The sequence below is a fragment of the Engystomops pustulosus genome, chromosome 10 (genome assembly GCF_040894005.1).
Source record: "Engystomops pustulosus chromosome 10, aEngPut4.maternal, whole genome shotgun sequence".
Classification (NCBI taxonomy): domain Eukaryota; kingdom Metazoa; phylum Chordata; class Amphibia; order Anura; family Leptodactylidae; genus Engystomops; species Engystomops pustulosus.
Genome location: NC_092420.1, coordinates 47248772 through 47261195, shown reverse-complemented (window position 1 = coordinate 47261195; position 12424 = coordinate 47248772). Strand labels below are relative to the sequence as shown.

The following is a 12424-nucleotide window of genomic DNA, read 5'->3' as shown; positions in this document are numbered from 1 at the left end:
ATATGTAAGAAAATTCAAAATATCTCTGCCGCGTGCAAACCGGCGCCGATGCACCAAAATCTGATCGTGTGCGCCAAAATCCCTGGGCAATTCGGTGCAGAACGGAAATTAAACGAAAATGCGCCCGACGGACCCTTAGTAAATGAGCCCCATTGTTTTGGATTTTCTGTACATATGCAGGAATCTTTCATTCTACTCAATACTCAAGTACTGTTCTGTGACAAGCTGGATCAAAACCTGTTACTTATCATCTATAATGTGAATAACTGGAATGTTGTAAATATCGGGCCACCTCATAATTTTGTATGTTTTATATATTCTTTTCTATTGTGTTATAAGTTGCATGTGTTCCTTTTTTCCTTTAAAGACCAGAAACAAACGCCAGATCACAATTCATATAAAGCTGAAAAGGCTTCAAATGAGGAAACAAATATATTGGAGAAAGGCATATCTTCAAACCTTCAGCAGAACGTCGGTATGTGTTGGAATTTTTTATTTCATTGGCAATGTATAGAGGTTCTACAGAGCTGTTTGAATCCATGACCCTTATGAATTAGATGGTTTAGGATCAGACACATAGACCCTGTTGGAAAATGGGCAAAAGATTCAGTTGCTTTCAAGTTTATTTGTTTATGGAAATATTGGCAATGGACATATAGTCGACACGTCCTTGCTCGGATGGCTAGCTGGATGGCGTCAGAAACGTGTCAGCTATATGTAATGTATGCAATGTCCATTGCTTATATTTAAACAAAAGAATGAACTAAGAGGTAAATGAGCTAAACTGTTTGCTGATTTCTCAACAGTGAGATCCTGGACGATGAGAAATGTTTTTTATTTTATGTAACTTAATATCAATAATCACTATATTTCCATTTTCTTTATCCATACAGGATTACTAATGGCAGCAGCAGTTGTTCTTCTAGCAGCAATAATATCCTTCCATTATCTAAATGACTAAACATGTACGTTTAGTTATGCTTACAAAGCGTTCATGATATTTTGTAACAGTGAAGACTAAATATGCAACCTAAATGAATTACTGAGCTCTTTTGGAAATGTATATTTTTGGAATACAAACAGCCTTAAACACAGTGGAGGAAATGTATCTATATACACCAGAAAACTTGAGTAATTTGCACCTGAAATGCATTGCACCACATTTATTGAAGGTTTTAGAACATTTTTAGGCAATTTGTCTGCTCGCCCGATGCACCAGAAAAATTCAATATTGCAGCACCGCAAACTAGACTAACTAAGGCTGCATTCACACTGCTGTCTGGTGTATATATGTCCCCATAGATGGCAATGGGTACACGGCTCTATTGGTAGCTGCTAGTGGTGTAACTTATCCACTCTAGAGGCCATGCTTGGCATTGCAGCTCAATCCCGCTCACCTGAGTGGGCCATGCACCCAATTATCATGAAGCCCCAGTGATAGATATTGATCACCTATACCAGTGGTGGCGAACCTATGGCAAGGGTGCCAGAGGTGGCACTCAGAGCCCTCTTCATGGGCACCCTTGCCATCGCCCCAGGGTATAATTTGCCAGACAGGACTCAAGGCCTCTTGCAGTCCCAGGCAGCCTTGGACCCCATAAGGAAGCTACAATGATAATCCAAACTTCTTCTCTTTCTTTCTACTGTTATGGTGTCCTCGGGTGCCATTACAATTTAAACCTGTGAAAGAGCAGGTAATAAAAAGTTTCTGCTTAATTTGTCGCATTGGCACTTTGCGAAAAATATATGGGTTTTGGTTGTAGTTTAGGCACTCGTGTCTAAAAGGTTTGCCATCACTGACCTATACTTTGGATAGACTGTATGTCCCTTGTGGAACTTCTGTTTTAAAACTGAGATATGAACATTCTGCCACAAATGCAATGCACTCATTTGTAATATTTATCAAACTATAAACTAATAAATTGACAATGTCTGGTACTTGTTTCTTTATGTCTATGTAGAATTATGCCTAGAATGTGTCCACTGTTTGTCATAGTATTACTTGTGTCTGTTGTAATGCATTTGAGTGAGTTTACGTTACATGGTGTGCATGTGAAACAGGGAAATTGGAAGACTGTAATCTCTGTACAATGCTGTGGGTATGTCAGCTCTTTAGTAAGGCAAAATAATTTTCACATTAGAATAGGTATTTATCTGCTAGTCACAGAAAGATGTCAACGTTCAATTTCTTATCTTGGAAAAAAAAAAGAAATTCAATGATAAAAGTTTGATAGGCCTCGTCTTTATGCATTTGGGGGTATAACTTGCATGGCATTTAGCTACATGTCTCAGTTATTGTCTACCTCTCTTTCGTACAGAGCTGCATGAGCTCCACGTAACTTACAGCCCTAGGCTCCGTTCACACATTAACATACTGTGGGTGTGAGCTGGCGACAAAACTGGCAGCCAGCAGCCGCCACAGAGATGCATTATGCACGGTGCAGTGAGCAAATCGTGTCTCACCGTGTCCACTCCATCTTTGCTGCTCACATAGACGTGTGAATGGAGCCTTATTAAGTTTGGTTCGTTTAGAAACTGCAAAGCTGTGTAATTGCACAATAAATGCAACAAACCAACAAGGACATTCTTAAAATGTTTATTGAACTATTCATTGTTTATAAACTTGCCAATCCTTTAACTTACTGTGCAACCTGAAAACAGGCTTTGAAACAAGATTCTACTGTAAAGTGATCCTCCAATGATTGGCAACATTGATAAAATGCAAGTGTGCCTTGGCCATACTACTGCAGACTTGTACTACCTTAATAGACTTGAGCAAAAATCACAAGATTTAAAGAAAATAAATATCTAGTAACTCCCCATTTTTGGTATAGGCTTAGATATTTCTTTAAAAGAATCTTCCCACAAAATAGATTCATTATGCACAGGGAATTTGCTCCATATCACTCATTCCTCCTTAGCTTACTACACTGGTAGTGAAGAAAAGTTTAAATACAGTCTATAGGTTTGATGGAAACATTTCTATGGAGGGAGCCAGATGATGTAAAATAAACTATGATACTGAAGTACTGAAATGATTCAGAATGTTGACAAAGGCATTTTAAAATTATTAAATCTATACGCTATTGGAACATTCATTACATTCCTGGTGACAGGTTCGCTTTAAGCTATTTCTATGTTCACACCTAAATGGCTAAGTAAGAAGACCCAGAGGACTCTTAAGCTTATGGAAGGCAGGAAGTTAATATTAATATTTTTGTCTTTCACTGATTTTATTTACGTGTCAGATATCAGATAAAAGAAATACAGACATACAAACATCTATAATGGTGTAAATGTGTAACAATTGGATTACATCTGCCAACATTGGCATGTTCACAACATTGTTCTAAACTTATAACAAAAGATAGGAAAAGTGAAGGTAGAAGAAGTAAAAATTAGTAAAGCCTTGATGAGACTTCCACGATAATTTGTTCTTAGTCGTCTCCAGCAGTATTTCAGATCTGCAAAGAACCTGCATTATTTTGGCTGCCATAAATACAAATCTTACAAGTTGTCTTGTGGACCTGCAAGTCGCATCTACTGGTTTTCCTTGTAGATCTGTGTCAGGGTCTAGAACCTGCTGAAAGCCTAAGACAGCTCTTATCAGGTCATATACTTTTTGCATCTATATTTTTTGAATGCCCTCTATTTATCATTAATTGCCCTTTAACTGTAGCTGTGAGCCATACGGGGTGTAATGTTTCCCATCTATACTTGTTACCTATTGGAATACATGTAGAAGCATAATGACCCAGTAATGATTTGAATGCCTCCCATTTAACATTAGTATCATCATGAGACAGTATCTGATCCCAGTGTATATCCTCTAGTGCAGCCTGGAATTTTGGTAAACTAGTCTTCTATGTTTTGATCTTTCCACAAGTGTTTGGCCGTTTACTGTTTAAGAGGAAAATAATAATGTTATGGTCGCTGTTCCCAAGAGTTTCCCGGTCAACAACATTTTGGACAATTTCCTCATTGTTAGAAGACATAAGGTCCAACAAAGCATAGCCTCTTAAGGGATCTTCTACAAGCATTACAGCCCTTATACCCCCTGCAAGTTGGCGAAACATGTTGGTGGGGGGTCGTTGTGTGTTCATTTTTAAATTGAAGATGTGTTGAGTGATCTTATATATTATATAATCTGTCCACAACAGAATTCTGTCGTAGTTTACACTAAAGAAAACAGTTTTACATTTTCACATTTATGAAGTGTTTTAGACAGTTTTCTGGCTCTCCTAGAACTAGCTTGACAAAGGGGGGGGGGGGGTGGCTGTGCAAAAAAAAAGTTTTGTGCACCAGAAATACTGCTGAACCGACAGAATTCTCTAACTCTGATCTGTCTGAAATTAGGACACTTTTTTTTTTTTACAAATCTGGCCATTGTGTGCTTCTGCCATGGCAGTTGGAAGCTGAGCCGTGATTAGTTGCTGTTCTGCCACAGGACATTCATTTGAGCTCTGATAAATTACAATCAATGAGGCATAATACAGCAATGAGGCAATGAGTATAATACAGTTTAGGTTTGAGCTAAGATGTGAAGTAATATGTGAGGAAATATGAGGTAATATGATAATCACCATATACTAGGAGCCATTGTCTGCTGTTGCAATAAGCAACTCATTACAACCCAGCTTCTATTTTGCCACAGGTCTTTAATATGAACTCTAAGCTTGGACTGGTTACTAAAGGAAATGAGTATAATACAGCTTAGGTGTGAGCTAAGATGTGAAGTAATATGATAACCACCACATACAGGAGCCATTGTCTACTGTGACAATAAGCAACCAATCACAGCTCAGCTTGTATTTTGCCACATGTCATTAATATGAGCTCTAAGCTTTGATTGGTTACTATTGGCAATGAGTATAATACAGCTCATGTGTGAGGTACGATGGATAGGGATAGAGACAGTCAGGTACAGAGAGACAGACAGATTGAGTAACAGAGAGACAGCCAGTGAGTGTGAGTGACAGAGACAGCCAGTGAGTGTGAGTGACAGAGACAGCCGGGGAGAGTGAGTCAGAGATAGATGGGGAGAGTGAGTAACAGAGAAACAGACGTAGAGATTAAATGACAGAGAAACAGGGAGAGTGAGTAATAAAGAGAGTAACTAAGGGTTGCGGATCGCACTTTTGTTAGACTGTGCGCTGTTTTCGAAGGTTTTGAGCGGCTTTGACAGGTATTTTACAGGTGCCTGCTCTGGGATTGTATTGCACGCGATCAGTTTTTGGCACAGCTGCACTGGCTCCTACGCGACAGAAAACGAGTGGCATGCCATTGGACGATCAGACTGATTCGGAAAGAGCGTGGATTTTAAGTTTCAAATTGTGTCGCAAGTCCAAGCACTTACATGCACCAGGAAGAAGAAGGTGAACTCCGGTGGACCTGAGCGGGGAAGCGACACATGCAGGATATCGTTGGACAATGTACTTTCTGTGATCTCCGCGGACTGGGAAAGTAAATGTGCCTCACTGTCTGTTTTAATCCAGCATGGTGGTCAAGAGCTTTGCTTGCTGACATTCACTAGAAACATTCACAATTGTGTCCATCACGTGAACAGGAGAGATTTTTTTTATTTGCTTATTTACATTAACATTTTACCGTTGTACTTTTCGCATACATTCACACAACCATATGCATACAGTTATGCGCTGGAGAGGGGTGACCCCTCCCCTCTCCATAGAGAACAGCGCGGCGTGTTTTACAAGCCAATAAATTTGGCTGATGAACTCCGCTATGTGGGGGCTATTGGAACCCAACACCAATATTGAGCAATTAGTTTACTTGCCAAATATAGTTTCTGTGAGATTACCGGCTTGCTGGGCAAGTTCATCATAGGTGTAATAAATGAACACAAGGAGACCTAAGGAATCAATACAGAAAGTACACCAGAAAATGTAACCATTTAGTAATCTTTATTTGCCAAAAATATTCTATGAAAACTGCTCTCTATTTGCATTAACAGAAGGCCATGGTATTAAGACCTCACTAGTTACATCGCAGTTTCTAAAACGTTTTCTTTCCACTACTTATATTAGATTAAACCAGAACTATAATGAAAGTTGGTTTATTTTGGTTAACATAACCATAAATATGCCTCCCACCACTCCACATATTTCCCTATGATATTCCCTTTCAATTGCTGAGCAAAGGAACACCTAAAACTATAAAAGTATGATGTAAAATGATGTATTTCAGCTATTCAATATCTCCTTCACATGTTATTCCTTGGATTTCTCGCTCAGGCAAGAGCCCATATTCATTAAGAAAAGCTTCCACATCCCCAGCGAAAAATTCCTCATTCAAGTTTTCTGCAACATTAATGAAGTTACTAATAAGTTCTCCTGCTTTATAAACCAGTATGGTTGGGAGGACTTCTCTAGAGAACCGTTCTCCAGCGCCTGTGTCAGCCGACTTAATTTTACAGAATTTCACTGTTGGATACTCTAATGCAAGGCAGGTTAAACAATTATTTAGAGCCTCACAAGCCTTGATCTCATCAGAAAAAATGTGCACGATTACCGTGGTACTTTTTCGCTCCTTTTCTATCGCTTCTAAAAATTCATTCCCACTTTTCAGCTCATACAGGCAGCCATATTTAGGGCCAAAACTCAACTTCTGGTGCATGTCTTGCATACATTGTTTACGGTACTTCTGAAGACAATTTTCATCCTCTTTGTCATGGATCAACTCATATTCTTGCATACTCATCTGTTAACAAACAAAACAGCATTTTATAGGCATATCTTGTAAGAACATGTAAAGGATTCATTCTTATGGTGCATATAGAACTTCAGAAGCTTTTAACCGAATCCTTGTTTGACCAGCAGCTAATCACAACAGTACTGTCTACAGTTGGGAATCTGTTTCTTTTGGAATAGGTATACTGGTTTGGCGTTAAAGAGTAACTGTAAAGGTTTTTTATTTTTCACAAATCAATAGCTCTTGGGATGTAAAACAACTTTGCCTATTATCATTATTACTTATATTCAGTAGTTTCCTTTATATAGCACTCAGATTACCTTAGTGCTACAATGGCTGCCTCCTCTCCATGTGCTGATAAGCCCTGGAAACGAAGTGTAAACAAACTATGGATTCATGGTAGGGGAGGAGCTTTGCTGTTCCATGCTCACAGAGGAGGAGGTCATGTTTCAGTGAACTTAGCAGGGCTGGAAGTGTTCTGAACAATGAATGAATGGGAGCTGGATGTTTATGCAGATGTCTCCTACACAGAATAGTGAGGTACAAGATCTCCCTGTTCCAGTCTGTGATTCTACAGAACTTTATCTGTCTGTCTTTGCTCTTCTCACTGCTTCCTTCCCCCACTTTGTCATTGGCAGTATCAGCTCTGTCCAGATAAGCTAACCCTTAGTGCTCACACAGCACAGACATAGACTTCATGTACTTAAGATTTCTACCAATTATTACATGTTCCCTTCTCCTCAATGTGATGGAAGAAGCCATGCTGTCACCATATACATCCTGTATGTGCACTATGCAGAGTTCAGTGGATTTAATGCTAAATTACTTTGAGAGAGAACAGAATGCATCATGGGATATGTGGGCAAGCTAGCTGGCCTCAGCCTGTGGGCATAGACTGACAGATATTAGTATCCGCCAATTTCACCTCACTTCAAGGGAGAAAGATTTTTGTCAAACACTTTCAGAACAGACAATGCCATAACTTTGGAAAAGAAGAGGACAGGCAGCACAAAGCAGGCATCTTTCTGTATGGGGAATCACATATAATATTTTGGTAAAATCACTATAGCTTTACAGTTACCCTTTAATCTTGCAATATGTCATTTAGCTCCTTGAAAGTCGTGCTTGATGTTAAGGGGCTGCTTATCAGGGAAGCAATGTTTTCCATATTCCATGTTCTATCCAGGAGAGCTGGTTTTAATTCATTTCATGTCATTATGCTTCTCCAAAGTCATGCTTGATGTTAAGGAGACTGCCTTACAAGTTAGCTAAGAGTCAATGTTTTCCTTATGCCATCCATGAAATATATTTGCATATTTCATTCTGACTCCATCATGCATTCCCCTCCCACTCAGTCATGTATGTGCTGTCCCTGGGAAGAGGAAATGACTCTTCCACCTTTTGGAGGCTGCTTAACAAAAAATATTCCTATGAGGTGTGAATACCTTAAATATTAATGTATTAATGAAATATCGGTAGATCACAAGGTTAAATGGGTATTTTTGGCTAAAAGTATAGATGACCCTTATGTAAGATAGGTCATACATAGGTGATGATGAAGGACAGAGTTGTTCAATGACAGCTAGGACTGTATGGAGCACTCTATACCCACCTCCATTATTATACTATTATCCTCATCCTACATTGATAACTATACTGTATGCTGGGATTTTTTTTAAATAGTTGTTTAATAAGATGAGATATTGATATTGCTTTAGTATATGAAATTCTGTTTTGTTCTGTACTGTTTCTGGTAAATGGTATATATAAAATCAGCTTGTAGTTTGGTCCTCATGTCCAATGTGACAAGTTCACTTCTGGTAAGTTGGAATTCTACAATTCTCTATTAGTACCTTATGATATTCTGTTATTGGGATACCTGCTGAGTTACCTTACGACTGAATTTTTCTCTTGTATCCCTTTCCTCTTTGCTTGGTGACTTGTAAGGAGAAGACATTTGCCGAAGAATTTCCTTTTTGCTTGGAGGTATTGCCTCTTGGTCTTCACTAACCAGCTTGAACTTTCTCCAGTCATGTATGACACCTTTTGGGCCTGTGTAAATAAGGAAGGTAGACTAATAATCACATATATATATCTTTGTGCTAGATAGAGTAACATTGTCACCAGATTGGTTTCCTATATACTGCTGACATTTTGTAAAGTAAATACTCATAAGTATTTGATGTGATGCACTAAAGCTCCCACTAATTAAAGCATAAAATGTAATGTAATTTGGCAAATAATTTGGCAGTTTCTATTTTTCTTGGGATTATATCCTTTTAGAATTAGATGCGGTGGTTTAACGTTTCACTGTTTACTTAATATAAAATTATGCTTACATGTAGGTTATTCTGCATTATTCTTTTACCTGTGTTCATAGCTGCACATTCAAAATCAGTCTCTTCTTCAAGGCTTTGTGTGTCTAAGTCCTCCATGGTTGTAAAGTGAATCTGTAAAAATGAAAGCAGCACCAACATGTAAAATAGAGAGACACACTAAAACCAAACCAAAGTAGCATATTCTTTATAATATAATAGTAGTTAAGGTTGGATAAAGAAGAAAAAAAAAACATGAGCCTGAGTTCAATTGTAGTCATAGTGGCAAAAAAAAAGAATTCTTTCTGATTTTAAATATAGTACCATATTTTCCATTGTATAAGAAAACTTTTTACAGGGCATCTACCACCAGGATAAAGGACTGTCTGCAAATGGGCCTGAGGGGCTGCAGTCTCCATAGGTGTTAATTGAGCCTGTAGCCCCTCTGGCTCATTTGCATACAGTCTTTCAGCCCGGTGGTAGATGTCCTTTAACCTTTGAAAATCTTCCCAAAAGTTGAGGGCCATCTTATCTGCCAGGTATCGTTATATGATGTGAGAGGGCGCCACACTGGGAAGGTGTACCGTGGTGTCTCTGCTCTCCTGCCGCTCCTGAGGACTGCAGCGAAGCGGCGCAAGTGCATGTTTGCGAGATCTGAGAGGTATAGAAAGAAGTAAACACACCTCTTTCACTCGTCCGACCTTGTATCCCCTTGCTAACATGCGACGCACTAGTGCGTCACGAGTTGGCTGCAAGTGTATGAAGAGGGCTCACTGACAGGTAGCACTGAGCTGGGTATGATACAGTTGCAAGATCACGCGGAAGATGTACTATATTAAAGCCAAGGGATAGTGGTGAACCCTTTGGAGCTCCAGTGCGTTGATGGTGTGGTAAGATCCTGAGTTATACATAATTTATCGCATCTTATGCTACTTTGACTGTGCCATACTACGAACTGCTTAATTTTACTAACCCTGTGCGTATGAAGGATGCTTACTAACTGTGTAAGCTGACAGTACCATACTACAAATTGCCTTATTCTACTAAACCAGAGCGTATGTAGGATGCTTATTAACTGAGTTCACAGGCTATACAACCATAAATCAACTAACTTCATCAACATGCATTGCCACCTATGATGGTCTAGACTTCGTTATTCAAACTCTGAGCTCTATGGCTGCTGAGACGCTGATTGTGTAATGATATCTATGAACTCTGCGCATTAGTAGCACCATCTGTGACAGTTCACCTCTGCCCATTTGGACATTGAAGGCCTCCTTGTGGTGGTCTGGGTTCACAGATGCTCAGCTACTTGCTATGTGAGAATGCTTATTAACCGAGGGTGTAGGTTATAGCGCAACACAATAAACCTCATTAACCTTGAATGTTTGCAGCACTACCTGTGACTATCGATATTTAGCCACCTGGACTCCGAGAGTTCCTTTGAGGTGGTCTATAACTGTTAAATCATTAGTTATGTGATAGCATTCACTAACTGAGCGTAAATGCAATATCATAACCGGATCAGCCTGGCCAAATGTAATTATTTGAAGTACTAGTTGTGACAGTTCTTATCAGGTTATTTGGTGTTTGAAAGCTCCTGAGTAGCTGCTTTCAACTACTTAGCTGTTCATGTGATGTCATCTATTATTTGTATAAAAATGTCATAGTCTAACCTGCTTATCTCTAGATAGCTACTAAGGTAAAATCTATAATTGGAATATATTACTTTTCGGGAATCAGTTAATACTTAGTTGCTGGTTGTATTGCTGTTTAGGCCTGCCGTTGGTAACTTTTCAGGTAATCATTAGTTGGAAACAGAATAAAGTGGGGGCAAAGAGTAGACTGTTGGAGGGGGACTCTCTCCAGGAGGAAAACCAAAAGAGGGAAAAATAGATAGGCCTATAGGCCCAGGGACAAATCAGTTAGCTACAACCAAAGGAGCAGTGGGTTCAGCATCAGGTGTTGAAGTCCTATCTCTTAAGGATATCTCAGAGCAAATAATACAGTGTACATCTGCAGTAGGGGAGGTGCTGAAAGAGCTCGGGAGCATGAAGGGTAAAATAGATGCTATAGGGACTGAAATACATACGTTTAGAAAGAGTATAAGAGACAGAAACCAGAATAGTGAATATAGAAGATTCAGCAGCTGATTTACAGAAGAGAGCGAGGGAGTTGGAGAAGTCTGAAAAATCGGTTTAACATAAACTCTTAGACCTTGAGAATAGGTCAAAAAGGAATCATTTAAGGATTGTAGGTTTCCCGGAAGGAGTGGAGGTCGAGGATATGACAGGTTTCACGTCCAGCTGGTTGGAAAAAACCTTTCTGGAGGAACTCCCACCAGTGTATTCCTGGCGGATAGAACACACAGGGTTCCATTTAAAATGCGTGCAGTGGGTGCCCCACCAGGAAATATCCTTGTGCGTCTCCTCTCACCAAGGGATGCGGACTATTCTCAAGAGTGTGAGAATTATGGGAAAGTTGGAGTTCAACTCTCAATCATTGTCTTTTCAGATTACCCACAAAAAAATCAAAAGGGCTAGTTATGTGGAAAAAAAGGTTGAGGAGTAAGGGGGTGCCATATTCATTAATTTACCCGGCAAAGCTATTCATGAAGAGAAACTTCTCTTCTTTGAAAACCCGGCAGAGGCGATTGAATGGGCAGAGAGGGTTCTAAAGATCTAGACGGTAATGCCCGTTGGTAGCTTAATTCTGGCAGAGGTAATTCTCTGTGATGGGTCCAGGGCAGTTCTGGCCTGGGCAATTGAGGTGGGGTGTAGGGAGAGGGAGTGGGTGAAGTGGCTGGTGGCAATAAGTTTTGACATGGAAAACAGATATTTGTTATTTGATACTGTGACCCTATGATCAAGTTTTTGTCCTGGAATGTGCGCGTTCTGAATAATAAGATTAAAAATAGAACGGAGTGTTTGATCTCTGTTTTTCATACCAGCCAGAACTAGTCTATCCACAGGATACTCATTTGCTGAGTAAGGTTAAGGTCATAAGGTTAAAAAATCCTGGTAAAGTCATGGTGTCGCTGGAGCCTTTGGCATGTTGCTTAAGAGAAAATAAGCTGGTAAGGGCATTTTCCAGAGGACCAACTCTGGACCAACTATAGACTGCAACTCTATGCAGTGTTATTTTTAGATCAGTCGAGCTCTTTGCTTCAGTCAATTATTGTGCTGATAGAGGAAGATGGTAGTTTATCTGATATAAAAATCAGTATTTCCCCTGCTCGAAATCGAGCATTTAATTAAAAAAAACAGTGAAGAACAATGAAGAATAGAATAAAAACAGTGAACAGAATGAACACAGGATCATTTAAGTGAAAAACACAGTGAAGAATAGATTACAGATGTTCGGCACATCTGCTTACTTGTCGGAAGATACGCGCAAAACGG

General features: G+C 39.4%; 2 protein-coding genes across 8 annotated transcripts in view; one reads left to right on the top strand and one right to left on the bottom strand.

Annotated features, from left to right (window-relative positions):
• Positions 1-1949, top strand: part of ODR4 (odr-4 GPCR localization factor homolog) — a 76391-nt gene extending 74442 nt beyond the window's left edge. For 2 of the 3 annotated variants that reach the window (XM_072126735.1, XM_072126734.1), the window contains exons 13-14: positions 368-475; positions 894-1948. In XM_072126735.1, the coding sequence (XP_071982836.1) occupies positions 368-475; positions 894-961 (176 nt within the window). In that variant the 3' untranslated portion in view covers positions 962-1948. Of the gene's footprint in view, positions 1-367; positions 476-893 lie in introns of all 3 variants that reach the window. The other variant, XM_072126736.1, reaches the window with a different exon arrangement.
• Positions 1950-5904: 3955 nt separating this feature from the next.
• The window catches only part of PDC (phosducin), a 60610-nt gene continuing 54090 nt past the window's right edge, over positions 5905-12424 (bottom strand). For 4 of the 5 annotated variants that reach the window (XM_072127228.1, XM_072127230.1, XM_072127226.1 and 1 more), the window contains 3 exons: positions 9077-9158; positions 8588-8760; positions 5905-6717 (listed from right to left, as the gene is read on the bottom strand). In XM_072127228.1, the coding sequence (XP_071983329.1) occupies positions 6205-6717; positions 8588-8760; positions 9077-9143 (753 nt within the window). In that variant the 5' untranslated portion in view covers positions 9144-9158 and the 3' untranslated portion in view covers positions 5905-6204. The remainder of the gene's footprint in view (positions 6718-8587; positions 8761-9076; positions 9159-12424) is intronic. The other variant, XM_072127227.1, reaches the window with a different exon arrangement.